Genomic DNA, 22469 nt, shown 5'->3' with positions numbered 1-22469 from the left:
TCACAGTTCGCTACTGCTATATTCAAATTTGATATTTAAGAAAATAAATCACAGAAATATAATATAATAATATATAATGTGATAAAGCCATATTTAATGGGTATAAAAGGTCCTGTCTTTCCCATAAGTTTAATATAATTCATCCGTTTGTTTGATCATCTGATGTGTCATGGTCATGTTTTGGATTCTTACTGTGCTGGAAAGTGGGTCCGTTGTCATTGACATCCATTAGGCTGATGGTCACGGTGGTTGTGGCGCTGTAGCCTCCGTTAAGTCCCAGCATATCTTTCACCTGAACCACAACCAGATATACCTCCCTGGCTTCTCTGTCCATATTAGACCATGACGTCACAATTATACCTGTGTTGGAGAGAAAGAAAAATAAACATTGAGCACAGACTGTCCTTGTTCAAGTGTGCTAAATGTTATTTCTAGTAAGACATGTATGTTTGCACTATAGCAGGGTTTCTCAAATCTTGCCCTGGAGGGCCAATGCCCTGCAGAGTTTAGCACCAACGCTGATCAAACACACCTGAGCAAGCTTATCAAGGACTTCAGGATTACTAGGGTTGCGTTGCACTCCACTTTTAGACACGCACTCTTAAACTTCCCTAAGCACTTTCCCTCGGGGGAATCCCAGCTGCCATTTTGAAGTGCATTCCACTTCGTGAAGTGGATGAGGCACGTTCTCTGTCAAGTCTTCGTCGTCAGTTAGGAACCTGGGTGTGCTCTTTAATAACATTCTTTCATTTGAAAGCCGTGTTTCTAGCATCTGTAAAACTGCATTCTTCCATATTAAAAAATATATCTAAATTGCGACATATGCTTTCAATGACAAATGCAGAACAGTTTGTTCATGTCTTCATGAGCTCAAGGCTAGATTTTTTTATTTTATTTTTTTACATTTTATGCATTTGGCAGACGCTTTTATCCAAAGCGACTTACATTGCATTTCAAGGTACACATTTACATTCTTATCAATTCTTGCTTTCCCTGGGAATCGAACCCATGACCTTGGCTCTCTAATGGGTGGTTGCCCTGCACACTTAATAAAAAAACTCCAGCTGGTCCAAAACACAGCAGCTCAAGTTCTTACCAGAACCAGGAAGTATGACCATATTAGCCCGGTTCTGTCAACACTGCATTGGCTTCCTATTAAATTGTATACATTTTAAAATATTGCTGATTACTTACAAAGCACTAAATGGTTTAGCTCTGCAGTACTTGAGCGAGCTCTTAACGCATTATAGTCCTTCATGTCTATTGCTATTTCAAAATTCTGGCCAGTTTATAACTCCTAGAATATCAAAATCAACTGCAGGCGGTAGATCTTTTTCCTATTTAGCACCTAAACTTTGGAACAGTCTTCCAGCATTGTTCGAGAAGCAGACACACTCAGTTTAAACCCAGACTAAAAACACATCTCTTTAACCTGGCATACACATAAAACATTATAAATGTCTATTATTCCAATCAGTTAAATGATTGTTAGGCTGCATAAAATAGGTCAGTCGGAACCGGGAACACTTCCTAAAACACCAGATGTACTCATTACATCATAAGAAGAATGGCATCAAGACTAAAAATTAGTCTCTCTGTTTATCCCGAGGTTTACTGTAGTCAGCCGGATCATGCCTGAATCAAAGTCATACACTGTTCGTTTGTTGGCAAGAGGAGAACTGGCCCCTCGACTGAGCCTGGTTTCTCCCAAGGTTTTTTCTCCATTCTGTCACCTGATGGAGTTTTGGTTCCTTACCACCGTCGCCTTTGTCACCTTTGGCTTTTGGCTTGCTTAGTTGGGGACACTTTATTCTTTATTTTCAAGGATAGCCCCTTGAGATGAACCATCTCATTTTCGAGGGGGTCCTTACAGTACAAAGGAACCAACATCATAATAGAAAATCATAATTACAAAGACACATCTTACGATGTCGGAAAGATCCGGGAGGCCCTCCAGGAGAGATACCGTAAATACCTGATCTTCCTACACAGCTTCTCTGGCTGCGATACCGTATCAGCAATTTCTGGGTTTAGCAAACCAACTTTTCTGCTGGCTGCGAACTGTTCAAGCTCATGTTCTGCGGAAATCCACCTGAAGATTTGGAAGACTTAAGATTTGATATCTTCAGCAAGCGGGCCGCAGCCGGGAGCATCAAGCCTGAGAAACTGCCTCCGACTACAGGAGCTGCAGCACAGCACTCTCTGCGGGCATATCTCCAGACCAGAGATTGGCTACTGCTACAATGTCTATCACTGGATGTCCTTGAGTATGGATGGAAACAAGGAGAACAAGGTTATGCACCAGTCCCTACAACAGATCCCATTTCACTGGACTACCTTCTGAAGTTTGTCAGCTGCAACTGTGCAGGGGACTGTGACACTCTCAGCAGGTGCTGCTGTAAAAAGCAAGGCTTCAAGCGTATTTCTGTTTGTGGGAACTGTCATAGTAATGTCACGGTTTTCTTCCCACAGGGCAGCGATGGCAGAACGCAGTGGCGGATAGCAGTTTCTCTATGTTCACAGAACAACAGTGGTGAGTACAGAATCCAGCAGTTAACAACTGAGTCTTCTTACCACAGGGCAGCGATGGCAGAATGCAGTGGCGGATAGCAGTTTCTCTATGTTCACAGAACAACAGTGGTGAGTACAGAATCCAGCAGTTAACAACTGAGTCTTCTTACCACAGGGCAGCGATGGCAGAATGCAGTGGCAGATAACAGGTTCTCTGTGTTCACTATAATTCTTGGTTCCCCACCGGGCTGGACGATCTCCGACTAAGCTTTCAGAGTGCTGGTAACATCAAACTTTCAAATACTCGTGCATGTATCAAAACCACTTTAAATCTTCACACATGCTCACTTCAATCGTCAGACACTGCAATGACACACCACTTAACAGTGAAAAGAGTACCTTCACTTCAGCTCGTCGGGCCGGCGGATCCACTATGATGATACTTTCGAAGGGAGACACCAAGTTCGATCAACAATCCGTAATTCAGAGCACACTCGTGTCTTCAAACTGCCGCCTCTGCCTCTCGTCTTCTCGTAACCTCGACTTTGATCAAAACCGCCCTGCTTATCTGCGCACTCGTCTCTTCAAACTGCCACTTCTCTCTTTCCTGACTGCCTCGCCCTCCGGCCTCGGCCGCTCTCGCTTGCCTGCCGCCCGCTGCCTCCGTTCTGCCCCTCCGCTCCCGACCTCCCCTGCCTCTTCAAAACGCTGCTTTTAAATCCCCCGTTCCCAACACGCGCTCCAATAGCTGCTTGATTATCCGCTGCAGCTGTTACTCATTACCATGAGCGGCCATGACAGGCCACCGGAACCGGCCTGATGTTACACCGGAACTTCTTCCCCAGGGGAACTCGTTCCGATTGTCGAAGTTCCTGTTTGTCACCCGGTGACATCCTCCCTCACCATTCCGTTCTAGTCCCTACGCCAAAATATGTCACCGCTAAGGCCAAGGACAACCACCACTCTGGAGGAGCTACACCAAAGCACACCATGAGACAGGACAACGACGTGATATAAAAGCTTGATTCTTTTTATTGAATGTAAAAACAACTTTAGGGGAATGTCACTGACGCAGAACTCCTCGTAGGGGCCACTCGTTGAAACAGATCGAAGGAGTTTTGGATGGAGGAAGACTCAGACCAGCCGGCAGTTAGTCATCTCCTTTTACTGAACCACAGTGTGGGGGGACAAAGTCCAACAGTTCATAACTGAGTCTTCTCTTCCCACAGGACAGCAATAGCAGAGTACAGCGGCGGATAACGGGACTTCTGTTCATAGCAGACAGTGGGCTTTCTCTTTTCACAGGACATCATCAGATAACTGAGCGTCACCTTTCTTTCACAGGTCAGCAGCAGTCAGATTGCAGCAGCGAATAACAGGTTCTCTCTGCTCACAGAACAGCAGTGGTGAGTACAGAATCCAGCAGTTAACAACTGAGTCTTCTTACCACAGGGCAGCAACGGCAGATTGCAGTGGCGGATAGCAGTTTCTCTATGTTCACAGAACAGCAGTACTCACCAAGAACACCAAAAGTCAGACAACGACGTGATGTAAAAACTTGATTCTTTTTATTGAATATAAAAACACTTTAAAGGAATGCCACTGCCACAGGACTCTTCATAAGGGCCACTCGTCGGAACGTGGCTTCAGTGGAGGAAGGCTCAAGCCAGCCGCCAGTTGGTCACCTCCTTGCACAGAGCGATACAGGGGAGAGGGGAAGGGACAAGGGACGGATTAGTCCAGGGGCCGGGACCTTCAGATGGCAGACAGCAGACCAGCGTAAGTAGTGGGCGGGACACAGGAGGCTACAGGTAAGGATCGGCGGACGGTGGGTTTTCTCTTCTCACAGGACAGCATCAGATAACTGAGTGTCACCTCTCTTTCACAGGACAACGGGGATTGGACGGAGGACCAGGACCTTTTGGTGGGGAGCAATGAGCAGTATATAATAGGCGGAAGGCAATAACCGTCCGAGGAAATGCAGTAGTCAGCAGTAGGTGGCGGGCAGGGCACCAGGAACTATAGGTGGGCGGCAGCAGACAGAGGGCCTTCTCTTTTCACAGGACAGCAGCAGATACTGAGTGTCACCTTTCTTTCACAGGCCGGCGGCAGTTGGAATGCGGCGACGGATAAGGTGATCCCTCACAGAGCGACGATGGCCGAATGCAGTGGCAGATAACAGGTTCTTCTATGTTCACAGAAGCACAATGGTGAATACAGAATCCAGCAGTTAACAACTGAGTTTTCTTACCACAGGGCAGCGATGGCAGAATGCAGTGGCGGATAGCAGTTTCTCTATGTTCACAGAACAACAGTGGTAAGTACAGAATCCAACAGTTAACAACTGCGTTTTCTTCCCACAGGGCAGCGATGGCAGAATGCAGTAGCGGATAGCAGTTTCTCTATGTTCACAGAACAACAGTGGTGAGTACAGAATCCAGCAGTTAACAACTGAGTTTTCTTCCCACAGGGCAGCGATGGCAGAACGCAGTGGCGGATAGCAGTTTCTCTATGTTCACAGAACAACAGTGGTGAGTACAGAATCCAGCAGTTAACAACTGAGTCTTCTTACCACAGGGCAGCGATGGCAGAATGCAGTGGCGGATAACAGGATCTCTGTGTTCACTATAATTCTTGGTTCCCCACCGGGCTGGACGATCTCCGACTAAGCTTTCAGAGTGCTGGTAACATCAAACTTTCAAATACTCGTGCATGTATCAAAACCACTTTAAATCTTCACACGTGCTCACTTCAATCGTCAGACACTGCAATGACACACCGCTTAACAGTGAAAAGAGTACCTTCACTTCAGCTCGTCGGGCCGGCGGATCCACTATGATGATACTTTCGAAGGGAGACACCAAGTTCGATCAACAATCCGTAATTCAGAGCACACTCGTGTCTTCAAACTGCCGCCTCTGCCTCTCATCTTCTCGTAACCTCGACTTTGATCAAAACCGCCCTGCTTATCTGCGCACTCGTCTCTTCAAACTGCCACTTCTCTCTTTCCAGACCGCCTCGCCCTCCGGCCTCGGCCGCTCTCGCTCGCTCACCGGCCTGATGTTACACCGGAACTTCTTCCCCAGGGGAACTCGTTCCGATTGTCGAAGTTCCTGTTCGTCACCCGGTGACAGTAACTCTTGCCAGAACATCAACCAGCCAGATGATAACAGGAATGAGGGAGATGCAGGGGAGTTGGATGAGGTTTGTTAAATTTTAAACTGATTTAGGAAGTTTTGTTTTGTAATTGTTCAATAAAACCACTTTTTATGGATTTCTTTAGTAGAGTTCATTACTCCTAAATAATAGAATAAATATACACATGATGTGAAAGCAAAAATGCACACAAAGCATCAACGCAGGTTACAGTATATAGCAGTTGGGGGCAGGTGATGAGAAAGGCAGTAGGAGAGCAAAATAAACACACACACACACACACACACACAAAGTATGTACATATGTATAAGTGCACAGCTCAGTCTGCATGACCCATTAGTGAACATAATAAAATAAAAGGTCCAGGTCTATTATTGCTGGAATAGTTATGTAATATAATTAAGACAGCATGAAATCATCAGATGACATAACTACAAGTAATAATGGTAATGATAAAAAATAAAATAGGAGACTGTAAATGCTACATCATTTAATTTGTTCGATCATTTAAAGTATTAAAGGTCCCGTATTATGCCCCTTTTCACAAGATGTAAAATAAGTCTCTGATGTCCCCAGAGTGTGTATGTGAAGTTTCAGCTCAAAATACCCAACAGATCATTTTTTACAGCATGTTTAAATTGTCATTTTTTGGGGCACAGAAAAACACGCTGTTTTAGTGTGTGCCCTTTAAATGCAAATAAGCTGCTGCTGGATGACCCAGGGGGCGGAGCTTCATGAGCTCGCGCTCAGTCTGTCAGGACAATTTCATCTCACGGAATGATGATAATATCAGAAACTCTCAGTAACGATGTTCATTTCGAGTCGGACAATAATGCCTACAGAGTCAGAGTGCTGTATAGAGATGAAACGGGTATAGTTTAGTAGTTTAATTACGGTTATTATAACGTATTTGTCATCTGCTTGTATGTATCCATTATTTATTAATAGCCTACAAGTCTGCTGTCTGAATGATGATCAAACATATACTGATGAGTTTAATAAAGTTTATTGTACATCACACAAAAGATGAAGCGTCAGTTTTACTTCAGAAAATCACCGTAAGAGCTGAGTAAACACAGTAAGTTATAAGAAGTGCGCAAGTACATAAACAAATTTCGGTAGAGTTGAGGGAGCATTCCTGTGGGCGGAGGTTAGTCAAAAAACTGTTCTAGTGACGTCATTAAAGAAGGAAGTAGAGGGATGTAGTCCAAACGGGCCGTTCGATGTAGGCGACTTCTGTTAAATAAAATATCTCGCTTGGCATTGAACTTTGAGCTTTATAATTTTACAGATATTATTTATGCTCTAACAGCAACATTGCACACTAACTAAAGTTTGAAACATGGGATCACGAAGAACGGGACCTTTAATTGTCTTTATCAAACTTATAGGTATCTATCCTTTCCCATTTAGGTGACCTAAACTCACCCATCTTTTAGCATTACACCATTTTACGGCATTTGCGTCATATTATATGGCAAACAGTAGTAAAGCAGCACCAACCCTTACTGCTCCCAGCATTTATTTGTAAATAAGAAACAAAAAGTAAGGCAGCAGCCACTCAAGCAGCACTTATGCCAGTGACAACAAAACAAATAATAAATAATAAGTTCAATGCCGGTCCGGCAAGGAAATTATTACAAAAAGGGAGAAGAACTAAAAAGTTGAAAGAGTTCATCAGCAAGCTGAATATGGCACTAGCCTTCGATCACTAACTTTAAGGCTGTCATGTCATGAATTGTGTCTTACCAGCATAGTCAACTCTCAAGCTCCTTTCTTGATAAACCACTAGTAGACCATTTGCACAAAAAAAATTTTAGAGTGGAAAAATATGTCACAATGACCTCAGTAAGCAAAACGTTGGGCCAGCAGACTGCAGCTTGCAGCACACACTCACACCACGGCAGCCATCTTGTAAGTTACTGACACACACTCACTTAATTTTCAACAATATTACTGTTCTGCCTGCATTGACACTATTATATGAGAACTGAACTGAAATCAATGTTTTCTCCAGAGTGGCTGTATAGATAAATAAACTAAATTAATAACTTTTTTACAGCAAAAATGAACCATCACTGAACTTACTTAAGCTGGACTATGACACTGTTTTCTTCTAGATCTGCTGTACAGCCGAAACAAACTTTGTTGCATTATTTTCCTGTTATCGCTGTAAAGCTACTTTGAAACAATCTGTGTTGTAAAAAGCACTATATAAATAAAGGTGACTTGACTTGACTATTGATATTGCGATATATCGTTACCGTGAATTATTTTGTCCACGATAACCATGGTGTGAAAAATCTGATATTGTGACAGCCCTAGTGTTTATTTATGTATTGTTTGGTATTGACATGCCTGAGTGTTCTCCTGTGTTATTCTCAATGTTCATTAAAGTCTTTTATATTTCTGCGCCACATATTTAGGAATTACAACTACATTCTGTAACAATTTATTTCTTGTTCATGGGCTTGTATATAAGACACTGCATCAGCACAATAGTTATTTGTTATATTTCATGAAATTAACCCTCTGGGGTCTGAGGTGTTTTCTGGCCCTGGAGGTGTTCTGACATGCTCTGACATTTGTGCTTATTTCTGTTACTTGTGACATTTTCATGGCTAAGGTCTGATTACACTGTATTCAGCACAAACTCTGCTACAATAATATATCAGCAGCATGTATGTAAAAGTTTGTAGTTTTGAGATAATGACATTTATGCGTGGTTTGTGAAAATACAAAAAAAAATTATCACTGAAATAAGGCCATGAAACCCATACTGATTATTTCTTCACAAGACTTTTGAAAATTGTATCACGTAGCCTAGAATATTTGCTCCAAAACTATGTGAAAATCATCCTGACTGCTCATTCAGATAAGACAATATATTGATTTAAAATTTGTAAGACGTGTTTTGTGTAAGAAAGCTTTATGCGGGAGGCGTAAACACATCATTTACAGGGTTCTCAAGTTTTATCAAAAGTTTGGAGTGAGATCACATGCGGTTAGGGGAGGAGCCCTAATGGAGCCCCGCACCCGCCTGTCCCCGCCCCCCAATTTTACCCATTGTTCATAATTAACCAGCACAAATTGAAATTATAACAATTGGTAAATCTGATAAATGACAGAGCAATTCATCACATCAAATATACTATTTAATGTTATATTTCAAATTACAAATATACAAAAATATAACAAATTGCTCCAAACAGTTTGGAAAAACAAATCTTTTTGCATTTTGAATGTGTCTAGTCGAAATGGTATAGTGATTTATTGTGTGGTGGGACATTGTGAACAAATTACATATTAGAGTATTAAGGTGTGTGTGTGTGTTTGTGTTTGTGTACACAAGAGCAGGGCTGGACTGGGACAAAAAATCGGCCCTGGCATTTTGGCCCAGACTGGCCCACTATATGATCATAAACACCACCCATCTTTGCACGCCCTTAAATATATGCATACCATCTACTATTACTTAAAACCACTAATGCCATGTAATGAGTGAGAATAGGAATGAGTTTTTATTTTATTTTTTATTTAACCCTTATTTAACCAGGGAAATCCTTTGAGAACAAGTCTCTTTTACGAAGGAGCCCTGGCCAAGAAGGCCGCCATAAAAGTTCCACATAGAATACAAAATATAATAAATACAATGAACATACAAAACATAATACGTTAACAGTACAATAAATCGACCAACGTTAGAAAAAATAAATAAAAAATCATCATGACATCCCCCATTGTCACCATAGACTTCCCGGTACTTTACTGGCCTCTTAAATTGACCAAAGGAGACCAAGTTATCAAGTTTTAAGTCATTCTGTAACAGGTTCCACGCTGATGGGGCAGAAATTCTAAATGCTTGCTTCCCTAACTCTGTGCGAGCCCTAGGCACAACCAGGTGGAGATTATCATTAGACCGCAGAGAACGAGTGCTGGCCTTAAAGGACATAAGCCTACATAAATAAGGGGGAAATGTCCCAATGATGGATTTATATATAAACAATCGCCACCGGGTTAGCCTGCGCTGAGCAAGGGAGGGCCACTGGACTAGATTATACAGAGTGCAACAATGTGTAAGGGGTTTGCACCCAGGGCCGTGCACAGGGGGGTGGCCCGGTGGCTAGAGCCACTGCCCCTCTGCCCTCATCGACTGAGGTGCCTCTCTTCCCCATCCCCACCGCTCCGCTCAAAGCATTCCGCTGATTCCGCTAATCCGCTCCAGGTTTTCCCGCTCGCTCCGCAGCATCACTCACAGTATACGACAGTTCACGAAAGCTGTCGCATTAACAGGTAGGCTATGCAAGACAGTGGTTGAATCTGCGAAATTAGTCATTTGTTTTTGTTGTATTTATGTCGGTAATGTTTTGCTCTTGGTCTTCTGGCTTCTGGCTCTTTCTTTGATTTATATCAACCAGGGCTGGACTGGCCATCGGGCATACCGCGCACTTTCCCGGTGGGCCGACGTGCTTTTTGGGCCGATACATCTCATACTCATACATTATTTTTATTATTAGGCTTATTATTTTTTCTTTTTCTTTTTAACGGCCTATAAAATTTGTACATCGGCGGCCCATTCGTTTTGTTTTGCTTAATTGGCGGTGCCGGGTTTGTGCCAGTGTAATGCATTGGTCAGAAAAAGTCAGCGTTAGGTTTTTTTTTTTTTCTGACAGACCAGCCCATGAAACATGTAGATCAGCGGTTATTTTCTTGATTGACACTGGGCTGGGCCAATCACATCTTTAAACGAGTGAGCGAGAGTGCAGCAGTGTCAGTGTGTATCTGTCAAAATAGTCAGCAAGGTGGAAAAGAAACGCAAGGAATGTGCAGAAAAACAGCTTGAAAAAATGGAAACAGGCCCTTGAAGCAGACACTGTAAAATGTGTCAAAATATACACTACCGTTCAAAAGTTTGGGGTCAGTAAGATTTTTTAATGTTTTTAAAAGAAGTAGCCTATCTTCTGCTCACCAAGGCTGCATTATTTGATAAAAAACAAACAGTAATATTGTGAAATATTATGACAATTTAAAATGTTTTCTATTTTAATATATTTTAAATTGTAATTTATTCCTGTGATCAAAGCTGAATGTTCAGCATCATTACTCCAGTCTTCAGTGTCACATGATCCTTCAGAAATCATTTTAATATGATGATTTGATGCTCAAGAAAAATTCATTATTATTATCAATGTTGAAAACAGTTGTGTACATTTTTTTTTTTCAAAATTCTTTGATAAATAGAAAGTTCAAAAGAATTACTGTATATTCACATAGAAAACAGCTGTATTAAATTGGAATAATATTTCAGAATATTACTGTTTTTGTTTGCATTTTTAATCAAATAAATGCAGCCTTGGTGAGCAGAAGATAATTCTTTTAAAAACATTAAAAATCTTACTGACCCCAAACTTTTGAACGGTAGTGTATATTTTCTGACCTTCATCAGCTCCAGTGGCAGATGATGATAGTGAGGAGGATCAGGAGAGAGATGAGAGAGTGTAGAGCCTGTGGTAACAGAACTACTTTCAAAACACTTAGGCTATGTCATGAGTGTAGGAACCCATAACCCAGTTACAGATTATTTAGCACATCTGCATAGTTGACGATTACCGCAATTCACTAGAAATTTAATGAGAGGCGTTTGCAAACCATGTTTTCCGCCAAAATAAAAGCTTGATGCAGTTTGCGTCAAAATAAAATATCATGTGCTTATCTCTTTCAAGTATAGAAATTGGTACAAAACTAATTATGAAAGTTTCCTTTATTGTTTTACAAAATATGGCTATTACTGTCATTTAATTAATATTATAACTATTATTATGTAGTAGGTGTAATGTAGACACTGTAACTAAAAGAGGTTTGAATATTTCTTTGTTTAATTTGCACACTGAATATGGGTTGGAGCTTTTAATTTTGAACTCTCAAAGTGCACCAGATTGATGAATTTAACATTAAAATGCACAAAATTTTCTTACGGGGGGGCATACCCCAACCCCCCCTAGAAGGACAGAGGTCCCACCACAGTTTTACCAAAAATCCTGTGAGAAACACTGGTATTGCTATGCCAGTGCAGCTTATAGCTTTTTTTAGGATTCATCACTGTATTAATAAATGTCAAATTTTTACTTATTTCATCTGTTAACTCTCACTCGTTCATATACTCACTCATTACATGGCATTAGTGGTTTTAAGGAATTGGAGATGGTATGCATATATTTAAGGGCGTGCAAAGATGGGTGCTGTTTATGATCATATAGTGGGCCAGTGTGGGCCAAAATGCCAGGGCCGATTTTTTTTTTTTTATTTTTTTTTTTTCAGTCCAGCCCTGTGCACAACATATCCACGTTCTTAGAATTAGCTGCTTGTCTAATCAAATTATTGTACTCTTGATCAGATCTAATACAAATAACAAAATTTTGCCACACTAGTGTGCCAACCCCCCCCCCAAAAAACAAAATAGTGCCCCTTTTTTGGTTTAGGCCACTGCCCCTTAAAATGTCTGTGCACGGCCCTGTTTGCACCCTGTAATAAATCTCAGTGCACCATGATAAGCTGAATCCAGTTGGTGCAAATATTTATTAGGGGCGTGCCTATATAAAAAAATCACCATAATCCATAAGAGACAGGAAAGTAGCCTCGACCAATTTCTTCCTTGTTGCAAGAGAAAAACAGGCCCTATTCCTAAAATAGAACCCTAGCTTTAACCTAAGTTTCCGGGCTAAATTTAGTATATGAGCCTTAAAAGTCAAATGGTTGTCAAGTAAAAGCCCTAAGCTCTATTAGATTTCCCTGCAAGGTAACAAATCCCAAATGGAGGGATAACTGTGGAGTTCCTATTATTTGAGAACAGGACCGTCTTGGTTTTACTTGCATTCAACAACAGCTTCAAGTCAGATAGCCGAGATTGTACAGTGTCAAAGGCATCCTGCAGGTACTGAAAGGTCTGGTGAAGGGTTTCTCCACAGGTGTAAATGATTGTGTCGTCAGCATAAAAATGAAACAGAGCATTGTGGACATTTGAACCGATGTCATTTACATAAATTGTAAATAAAAGTGGGCCCAGCACCGATCCCTGTGGAACCCCTGATACAACTTGTAAGAAACCTGAAGAGATACCGTCAAAGGTGACGCACTGAGTCCTATCTGAGAGATAATTTTCAAACCAACCAACTGCCTTCTCAGAAAGACCAATGTTGAGCAGTCTCTGTTTTAAAATACAATGGTTCACCGTATCAAAAGCTTTGGAAAGATCGATGAAAAGAGCTGCACACATCTTTTTGCTGTCCAGTGCCTCAATGATGTCATTCACAACCTTCAGTGAAGCAGAGATGGTACTATGTTCCTTTCGGAAACCCGACTGAAACTCTGAGAGAATATTATTAACACTCAGGAATTCTTTCAGTTGTTCACTTACTAGTCGTTCTAAGACCTTTGACAGCACAGACAAGTTGGAGATAGGCCTATAGTTGTTTAGCAAGGTAGGATCTCCTCCCTTTAACAAGGGGAGGACATTGGCAGATTTCCAGATTGATGGCATAACATTCTGAGCCAAAGACAAATTAAAAATATACATGAGCGGTTTAGCAATAAAATCTGCAGCGATTTTTAAAAAATATGGCTCTAAGCAATCTGGGCCAGCAGGCTTTTTGATGTCCAGTGACATTAGGGCTTTATGTACATCATTGAGTGAAAACAGGGTAAAGGTAAAAGAAAAAGGCTGGCCAACACAACATCTTCCAGCAGCATTACCATCAGAAGGGGAGGTTTTTGGAGGTAGAGATTGTTCAAACAAAAAAACAGATGCAACAAAGTGTTCATTAACCCCCTGAGGTCGGCGTTATCGCCGGCGATACCAGCTCGCTTTTTTTCTTATCAGTTCAAAAGAAATTCATTTTGCTCTGTTGACTTTGATATTACAAACAAGTTTCATACATCAATCGATTCTGTTAAATGTGTATTATTTTTGTGTATACTCACAATAAAAACAAAGTGTTGTGCTTTTTGCCAAATAAAGAAAAATAAACACGAAGCGAGTTCTGCCTTCTCTCTGCCAGTGAAGTCCATTCTGAAACGCGTCCGAAAATGAACAATAACTCAGCGAATACTCAGTCAAACAGGCATACAGACGCACAGGCATGAAGCTTGAATTCTCTTCTTTTAAATGAAGTAATTTATATAAAAAACAAATATTCTCATCTTGTGAAATCTGTATTAAAAGAGAGCGATTCCAGTCGAGCTCATTACAGCTCATTCAAATGTAATGTGACACGCCCACGGAGAGCGCGCGCTATTCAAACGCAAATGATTGAGGCAATCCACGCAAACCTGTGAACGCCCCCATATCAGCTCGAGAAAACACAAGTTTATTCAGATCATTACTTGTTTACCCCGTCTCGCAGCGCTGTGAGGAATAATAATAATGGAAAATGTACCTCAGAAGTGCGGGTATATCGAGGAGCAAGGATCCGACTGAGCTGAGGAATACTGTAGTAAGTTTTTTTCCTTCTCACGTGAATCGGGTTTCTGTTTGTGAATGAATGAACGGCAGAGATGCGCGCTGTTTACCACAGCTCGCAAAAAGACAGTTTAAATTTAAATCGCGTGTGTGAATGAATGATGATGTTTTAGCAAACTGTATTGCTATACTGAGATGAGTAAAAATCGACTGAAATATGTTGAAATAAAATGTAGGCTATTTGTATAAGCAACGTATTAAACTGCAAATTAACATTTATATGCCCTAATATTTCATAAAAACAACGTTACAGTCAGGCGAAATATGAAAGACAACATTTTGTTGACTAGATTTGGGTACAGTTTTTACTGTAGAATATACTGCCACATCAAATAAGCTTTTGTTTAGCAATTTCTATATATATAAAATACTATTTTTGTCAAAAATAAAGTCATCAACTAAGATGTTAGCTGTTCCAATGTTGGCTATATTCAAACTAATGAATACATAGATAAAATGTAGGCCTATAATCTTTTTTTTTTACAAAGAAAGAGTACACTTGAAATATTGTTGAAATTGTAATTATTGTTGTAATTGTAACCTTTTTTAATAAAATAGCAAAACATATTTACAAGATAGATGTAAGCAAAATCTTAAATGGTCAATATAAGTCTTCTTCTAAATATATCTTTTGTCCTTGCATTGTGGCTCAGTCAGTGTCACACCTGAATGAATGGCTCATTATGCAGAGTGGGTGGGACATTGTATTCTCAGGTGTAAACCACTCCTCGTTCATGCCCCCCTCGCATATTGGCTTTCCAAGCAAAACCTGTTTTACATCAATTTAAATCAATGTATTGTTTTATGTGAATGATAAAGCAAGACTATTTTCACATAATTTTGAAGCCAGAACTCGAAGCGACAACATCCATTAGTCAAAAGTCTTAACACATATTTATGATGAGTTTTGTGGTCTTATTTCAGCAACTTTCATTTTTATTTTTTTCAATAACCACGCATAAACATTATTCTCTTAAAAATTCAAAAATATACATGCATGGTGATCACATATTTTGGTAGCCCTGTTTGTGCTATATAGAGTGAATTTACACCTTTGCCATTAACATGTTTATAAATAACTGAAAAAAGCACAAATGTCAGAGCATGTCAGAACACCTACAGGGCCCAGAAAACCGCTCAGACTCCAGAGGGTTAAAACATTCTAGCATCGCCGATCTGTCCGAGATAGTAATATTGTCCCTGATGATATGGGGAGGCAGTTCATTACGAGATTTAGTTAAAGAAATTCACTTGATAGACTTCCAAAAAGTCCTAGGGTTATTTAGATTGTCTGTAGTAGCCGCTAGATAGTATTCAGATTTGGCATGTCGAACAGCTGCTGTGAACTGGTTTCGTAGTCGTCTGAAATGAATCCTATCGGCCTCCACCTCTGATTTCCTAGCCTTTGCCCAAGCCACATCCCTCTCATGAAGAAGTTTGCTAAGCTCCGTCGAAAACCAAGGGTTGTCTCGTCCCTTGACTCTAAACTTACGCAAAGGAGCATGTTTGTTAATAAGTTGCAAAAATCCATCATGAAAGTATTTCCAGGCTATTTCAACATCATCAATAAGCCTAATGCTGTCCCAATTAAAATAAAATAAATCATGTGTAAAGCCTTGTAAGGAGAAATGTTTCATATCACGTTTTTCAATGCATCGAGGCCTGGATTTTGGAATTTTGCCATTTCTAATTGCAGCAATCGTACAATGATCACTGATGTCATTAGCAAACACACCAATTTCAGAAAATTTATGGGGAGCATTTGTCAATAGCAAATCAATTAGAGTAGATTTCTCTGGGTGTTTTGGATTTGGGCGAGTAGGAGGCTCAATTAATTGTGTAAGATTTAATTCACTGCAAATACCCTTCAATCCGTCTGAAGCAGGTTTGAACCAGTCCCAGTTCATATCACCTGCCAGGACAATCTCACTGTACTGCAGCTGTGATAAAAGCTGTGACAGCGTCTGAAGGGTGTCAGCTACAGCAGAGGGTGGTCTGTAGCTTCCAACAACAGTGATAGTCATGCCTTTGTACACCTCAACATTTAGGGCCAAAAATTGTTCAAGTTGTTTACTCACAGATATGGACAATACTACATTGGCAATGAACTTGCTCTTTACATATATAGCCACGCCATGCAGATCTTAGAGTCAATATCAACTGGGCCAGGATTTGGTTGCACATCACCACAGATAATTAACAACATAATAATCAAGCATCTCTGTTTCATAGTTGCACCAAGGCTCACAGAATTTTTAGTGTGTAATGAGTTAAAAAACAACATGAGATCATTGTCAGATAAAACAGTGAAGCTTTTCAGAACAGCAAGGCACAAAGAGCGGAGAAGGGATTCAGAAGGAACACTATAGAGGTGTCACAGTGTCTGGTTTGTGTTCCCTGGGTCACCACTAGATGTCCTCCTTCCCCACGGTGTCTGTCACATTCTGAACTACATTCCCCACGATCCTTGTTTCTTCATTGCACTCAGCTGTCCCTTGTCACTAATCATTGCACTCAGCCGATTCCCCATTAGCATTGTCATTTCCCTGTGTATATAACCCTGTCTGTTTTAGTATGTGTCACGGAGTCCTTGTATTTATCATGCCACTTCAGTGTCTGTTGCTTGTCTGCGCTTGTCTTGTGTTTTGGATTGCTATATTGGTATTTGACCCATGCCTGGACTTGACCACTGTTTTTGGATTTTCCCTTAATAAAATATACGTACTGCAAATTGGATCTTTCCTGCTTCCCGTGTGTGGATCGTGACAAGAGGGGCTGTAGTTTTTGCACAGGTAGCTCTGGCCTGGAGAAAGTCATACTGGGAACAAATGAGGGACCCCAAGCCTTCACTAGAGAGGTTTCATCAAAGACATTCATATGCCCGTGTCCCCAGAGCAAGACAAAACTCAACAAAAAAAGAGTCATTTTCGGCACTGTAGAGTTGCTGCTTAAATTGGAGTGCAATTTGCATGGCAGATGACTGCGTGTACAGGCAGAGAGAAGGCTGGAAAGTTTGATGGCTCAACAAACAGGCACAGGTGCAGACAAAAGAAAACTCTTACCAGTCGAAGCCAGGTGAAGTAGCAATAAGCGTACCATAGATTACCAGTAAGGCCAAGCAGGAAGCCTGTAGAGGACCATGCGGCGAGGAGACATGGGCAGCAGCAACAGCAAGGAGATGCAAACCAAACAGCAAGATCAGCATGCAGTGAGGGTTAATTGATTAGCCAGGTCAGCGCAGGCAGGCAGCAGCAGCAGACAAATCCAGCAAAACTTAGCAGCTGAGATGGGTTAGGGTTAGGGTTAAAAATTTGACATTTATTAATACAGTTGAACTATACTCCACAGTGATGAATCCAAAAAACAAGCTATAAGCTGCATTGGCATAGCAATACCCGTGTTTCTTACAGGATTTTTGGTAAAACTGTGGTGGGTGGACCTCTGTCCTTCTAGGGGGGGTTGGGGGCATGCCCCCCCGTAAGAAAATTTTGTGCATTTTAATGTTAAATTCATCAATCTGGTGCACTTTGAGAGTTCAAAATTAAAAGCTCCAAACCATATTCAGTGTGCCAATTAAACAAAGAAAAATTGAAACCTCTTTTAGTTACAGTGTCTATTTACATTACACCTACTACATAATAATGTTATAATATTAATCCAATGACAGTAATAGCCATATTTTGTAAAAACAAATGCACTAAAAAATAAAGGAAACTTTCATAATTAAATTTGTACCTATTTCTATACTTGAAAGAGATAAGCACATGATCTTTTATTTTGACACAAACTGCATCAAGCTTTTATTTTGGCGGAAAACATGGTTTACAAACGCCTCTCATTAAATTTCTAGTGAATTGCGGTAATCGTCAACTATGCAGATGTGGAAATAATCTGTAACTGGGTAATGGGTTCCTACACTCATGACATTGCCTAAGTGTTTTGAAAGTAGTTCTGCTTAACGCAGGCTCTACACTTTATCATCTCTCTCCTGATCCTCCTCACTATCATCATCATCACAGGAGCTGATGAAGGTCAGAAAACATACTGTATATTTGTACACAGTTTATAGTGTCTGCTTTAAGGGCCTGTTTCTATTGTTTCACTCTATTTCTCTGCACATTCCTTGCGTTTCTTCTCCATCTCGCTGGCTATTTTGACAGATACACACTGACACTGCTGCACGCTCGCTCACTCGTTTAAAGTTGTGATTGGGCCAGCCCAGTGTCAATCAAGAAAAGAACCAATGGGCCGCTGATCTACGTGTTTCATGGGCTGGTCTGTCAGAAAAAAAAACTAACGCTGACTTTTTTTGACCAATGCATTACACCAGCACAAACCCAGCGCGTTCGCGTGATGTTGTTGGTTGCCTAGTAACGAACGTACGGTGCGTGTGCGTGCACACTTTGTGTGCGTGCGCCTCGTACACAACGTTATATATAAAGCTTGCAGGACAACTTGGTTGGCATTGCCTTTTCAGCGTGAGAAATACATAGTGCAGCGTGTGAGCGTGTGAACTGGTTGAATTGCGTGTGCCTCACGGCCAATGCGTGAGACTTGAGAACCCTGTCATTAATATGTATGGCTTTTCACACCTGAGAAAGACAAAGACCCTCCCCTAATGGCCCTATTAGGAGCTATCAAGCCCTGTCATTCTGAGCAACCTTGCACAAAGAATGAGGAGATTTAAAAAAGAATGGCTTTTTGATTGTTTGGATTTATTTACAACACAACATAATTCAAAGATACAAAACAAATGACAAAAAAGCACATTATTGAAAACAATAATCCAAAGTCCTTTGTCCTTTGTGCCATTCCTAAAAACATTGTACATACCTTTCATTTCCAAGGTGTTTGATTTTCACTTTACCATGTTCATGCTCATGTGAATGTTGAAGTCAGCAGGACTCAGTGGCATCTGGTCCCTGTATAAAAAAAAAAAAAAAAAAAAAAAAAAATGTGAACATGCTGATATCAAGAGAAACTACAGGGCTTCACGGTTAAAATGTTTTTGTTTTTTTCTGGTTAAAATTACTTTTTAAAATTCACAGAATACACACACAAATGTTTCCAACAATAATGAACACCAGGTTTGTTGTGCCTTGTAGGCATAAGGCTACGCTCAGTGCTACATAAAATAATAATAACAATAACCTATAGCAGCCTATAAATCTTTCAAACGGATCACTTCAGTGACAACTACTAGAAAAAAATATATTGATTATCATATGTTACTTCAAATGTTTCCATTCGTTATGATGATATTAAATGAGAATGGAGTAAAAACATATGTTTGCCTAATGTTTGTTGCCTAATGTACTGTTTGGTGCGTTTTGCTTTTCAAACGCAGAGCGCGCTCGAAAATATGTTACATTCAAACGCAGAGCGCGCTCGAAAATATGTTACATTCAAACGCACAGTGTGCTCCAAAATATGAAACATTCAAATGCAGAGCGCGCTCAAAAATATGTTACATTCAAACGCAGAGTGCGCTCGAAAATATGTTACATTCAAACGCACAGTGTGCTCCAAAATATGAAACATTCAAACGCAGAGAAACATTATGGTCATCTAAAATATGAAACATTATGGTTACCATATTATACATATCTACGTTTGAGCAGATATCCACAAACACAGTATTTAACAGTAAACATGGGTCTAAATATTATAATATTCACCATATATCTAGCAACAGTTTAACTGCAATGTGAAGTTCAACATAAACTAAAAATTAAGAATTTCTTACCTTACATCTTTCTTGTCTTCAAATCGCGTTCTTCTTCTTCTGAGGTAAATCCAATGTAAGCTCACTGCGTGTCTTCCAAACTCGACGAAAAGCAGAGACTTATGAAGTGTGGTGTTTTGTTTTTTGAGGTAATGTGGAGATTTGCATGTGAATCTCTTTTGTGCGCGTGGGCGTGGTCAAATTAAAAATAATGAGCAAGCGTTTGAGATACTGGACATCTTGTTGGTTTTATACAAATTACTTAAACAGAGAATATTTGTTTTCAGTTTGAATCCGATCATTTAAAAGTACACACTTAAATGTTTATAAAGATATATGGCTCATAAATGTGTGACAAGTATTCGCTGAGTTTGGTTTCAGTTTATAGACGTGCTCAAGAAAAAAAAGTTCACCGCGACGGAGAGGCAGAACGCACACCCTGTTTATTTTCTTTATTTTAAAAAAGCACAATGTTTTGATCTGATTGTAAGTGGACACATACAAAAGTAGAAATATCACAGATTCTTTTTTCATATTTCTTTTTTCTGTATGACCACAAATGACGAGTAATTTAAGTTTATTGTGTTACAATATGAAGAAAATCCAGCAAAACGCGCCCGCGACCTCAGGGGGTTAACCACAACCCTTTAGCAAGCGAACTAGGCCCATAATATTGCGCCAGGCTCCAGTGTTGTCTTTTCATTCATCAAAGATCTCTCTTTTTCATGAATACAACTTCCAGCAAGGACTAACTGGAGCCTCAAAAAATTAAATCAGGCCACGATTTCAAATTAAATGTATCAAACTCAATGTTATAATTATCACCTGCCCAGCCTACACTGGACAGACCTCCTTTAAAGAAACCCAAAAAGCAGAGACAAAAAATAAATAAATAACTTTTTGTCAAAAATGCACAATGCTTTTGTTTGGAGAAAAAGGGGCATTGCACACCAACACCAAAACCTCTTCCCAACTGTGAAGCATTGTGGAGCAATGCTACCTCAGGGCCTGGACCTTTTGCATTGAATTTCATTGAAGGAAATGAATTTTAAAGGAGAATTCCAGAACAGCATTTTATGACTTTAAGCTTTAGAGAGGTTGGGTGATGCAACAAAATAATGGCCCAAAGCAAACAAGTAAAGAACACAAGTAAATCTGTGATAGATAACTATTCATAAACAAATATTCATAAACTGAAACCAATCTGTGGAGAGGAATGGTACATAATTAGTACATAATTCGTCAGAAGTCCTATAGGCAGCTAGAGAAAAGAAGCTCTGTTGTTAAAGGAGGTTATTAGAAGGTTCGCTTACTTCCTCGACCCTGCACTGTGATTGATTGCTCAGTGTATTCAATAAAAATGTAAAAAAGTAAGGGCAGGACCAGAGACACAAGAAACTGACAGAGAAGCACAAGGGAAAAAGCAAACAACATAAACAATTGTGCCATGACCCTGCCACAAAAGATAAAAAGTCAAACGACCAGCCCAAAGTGTCAGGACTTTGAAACGGGTATCCTAGCAGAGTAACCACAGGTGTAGTTTATAAAATGGACATGCTTCACAATACTTCATTGTGACACAGTATCTTCATTTTAATCACTATACTGTACTTACAATTTTGTCTTTATTTTACATAAATGCCATTTAACCCTAACCCTAATGCAGTGAGATTAAGATAATTTTAAACATGGCTGTTTAAAGCACAAAGGTTATTGCTGAGCAAGATCTGCACCTGTTTTGGGTTCCACTGAGAAGTAGGGCTCCCCCTGCAGGATTGAATAGATGAGTTTAGCATTGTTCCCAAACAAAGGGTCATCTGCATCTGTAGCTGTCACCTGGATAACTGTGGTCCCTGTAGAGAAGAGAGAAGGGTGAATGAGTGAATAGTGGTTAATTCACAGATATTCATTGTGCTACTCCCATTGAATCTGCCATTGCGTGTCTGTCTCTCATTTACAAAAAGTCCTTTAATGAGTCTGTTCTTTATTCATTCCATTGAAGTGTCTATATGATGTAATTGTTCCTAGTTGTCTTCTGTCCTGTCTCTTCTTTGCTAAATGTGTGTATTTATTCTTACTGTCTGTTGTTAAAATATGTTGCCTACATCTGTTGGCTCATATTAACCTCCATGATGCCATCTCTCTCTCAGTGAAGTCCATTTTGAAACGCAACAGACAATGAACTGTAACTCAGCGAATACTTGCCACACAGACATGAGAGATACGTTCACTTGCTAATCATCCACGTGAAGGAACACGAACCTGTAAACGCCCTCATTACCTCAAAACAAATCAAACTTGATCTTTCCTCTGCTTTTCATCGAGTTTAAAAGACACGCTGCAAGTTTACCTTGGATTTACCTCAGAAGAAGAAGAACGTAAGAAAGATTTTTAGAGTTGGAAATGTATTCTCACTTATATTAGCATGTTATTGTTGCACAAACTTCACATTGTACTAGTTGACCTATAGCTAGACTAAAATGTATGAAATCGATGGAAACATGTTAAAATTTGAAATTTTGACAGGGAGGCAACCTTTCAATGCTAAATAAATGTACATGT

At 40.2% G+C, this 22469-nt stretch overlaps 1 protein-coding gene across 2 annotated transcripts in view; it reads right to left on the bottom strand.

The window, feature by feature from the left end:
* Positions 1–22469, bottom strand: part of cdh19 (cadherin 19, type 2) — a 78742-nt gene that overhangs the window by 34801 nt on the left and 21472 nt on the right. For both annotated transcript variants that reach the window (XM_084102661.1, XM_084102662.1), the window contains exons 4-5: positions 21641–21760; positions 193–360 (exon numbers count right to left, since the gene is read on the bottom strand). In XM_084102661.1, coding sequence (XP_083958787.1) covers positions 193–360; positions 21641–21760 — 288 coding nt within the window. The remainder of the gene's footprint in view (positions 1–192; positions 361–21640; positions 21761–22469) is intronic.

The sequence above is a fragment of the Abramis brama genome (assembly GCF_963993115.1).
Source record: "Abramis brama genome assembly, chromosome: 24".
NCBI lineage: Eukaryota > Metazoa > Chordata > Actinopteri > Cypriniformes > Leuciscidae > Abramis > Abramis brama.
The sequence above is the reverse complement of the archived record's forward strand: the minus strand, read 5'-3'. Positions and strand labels throughout refer to the sequence as shown.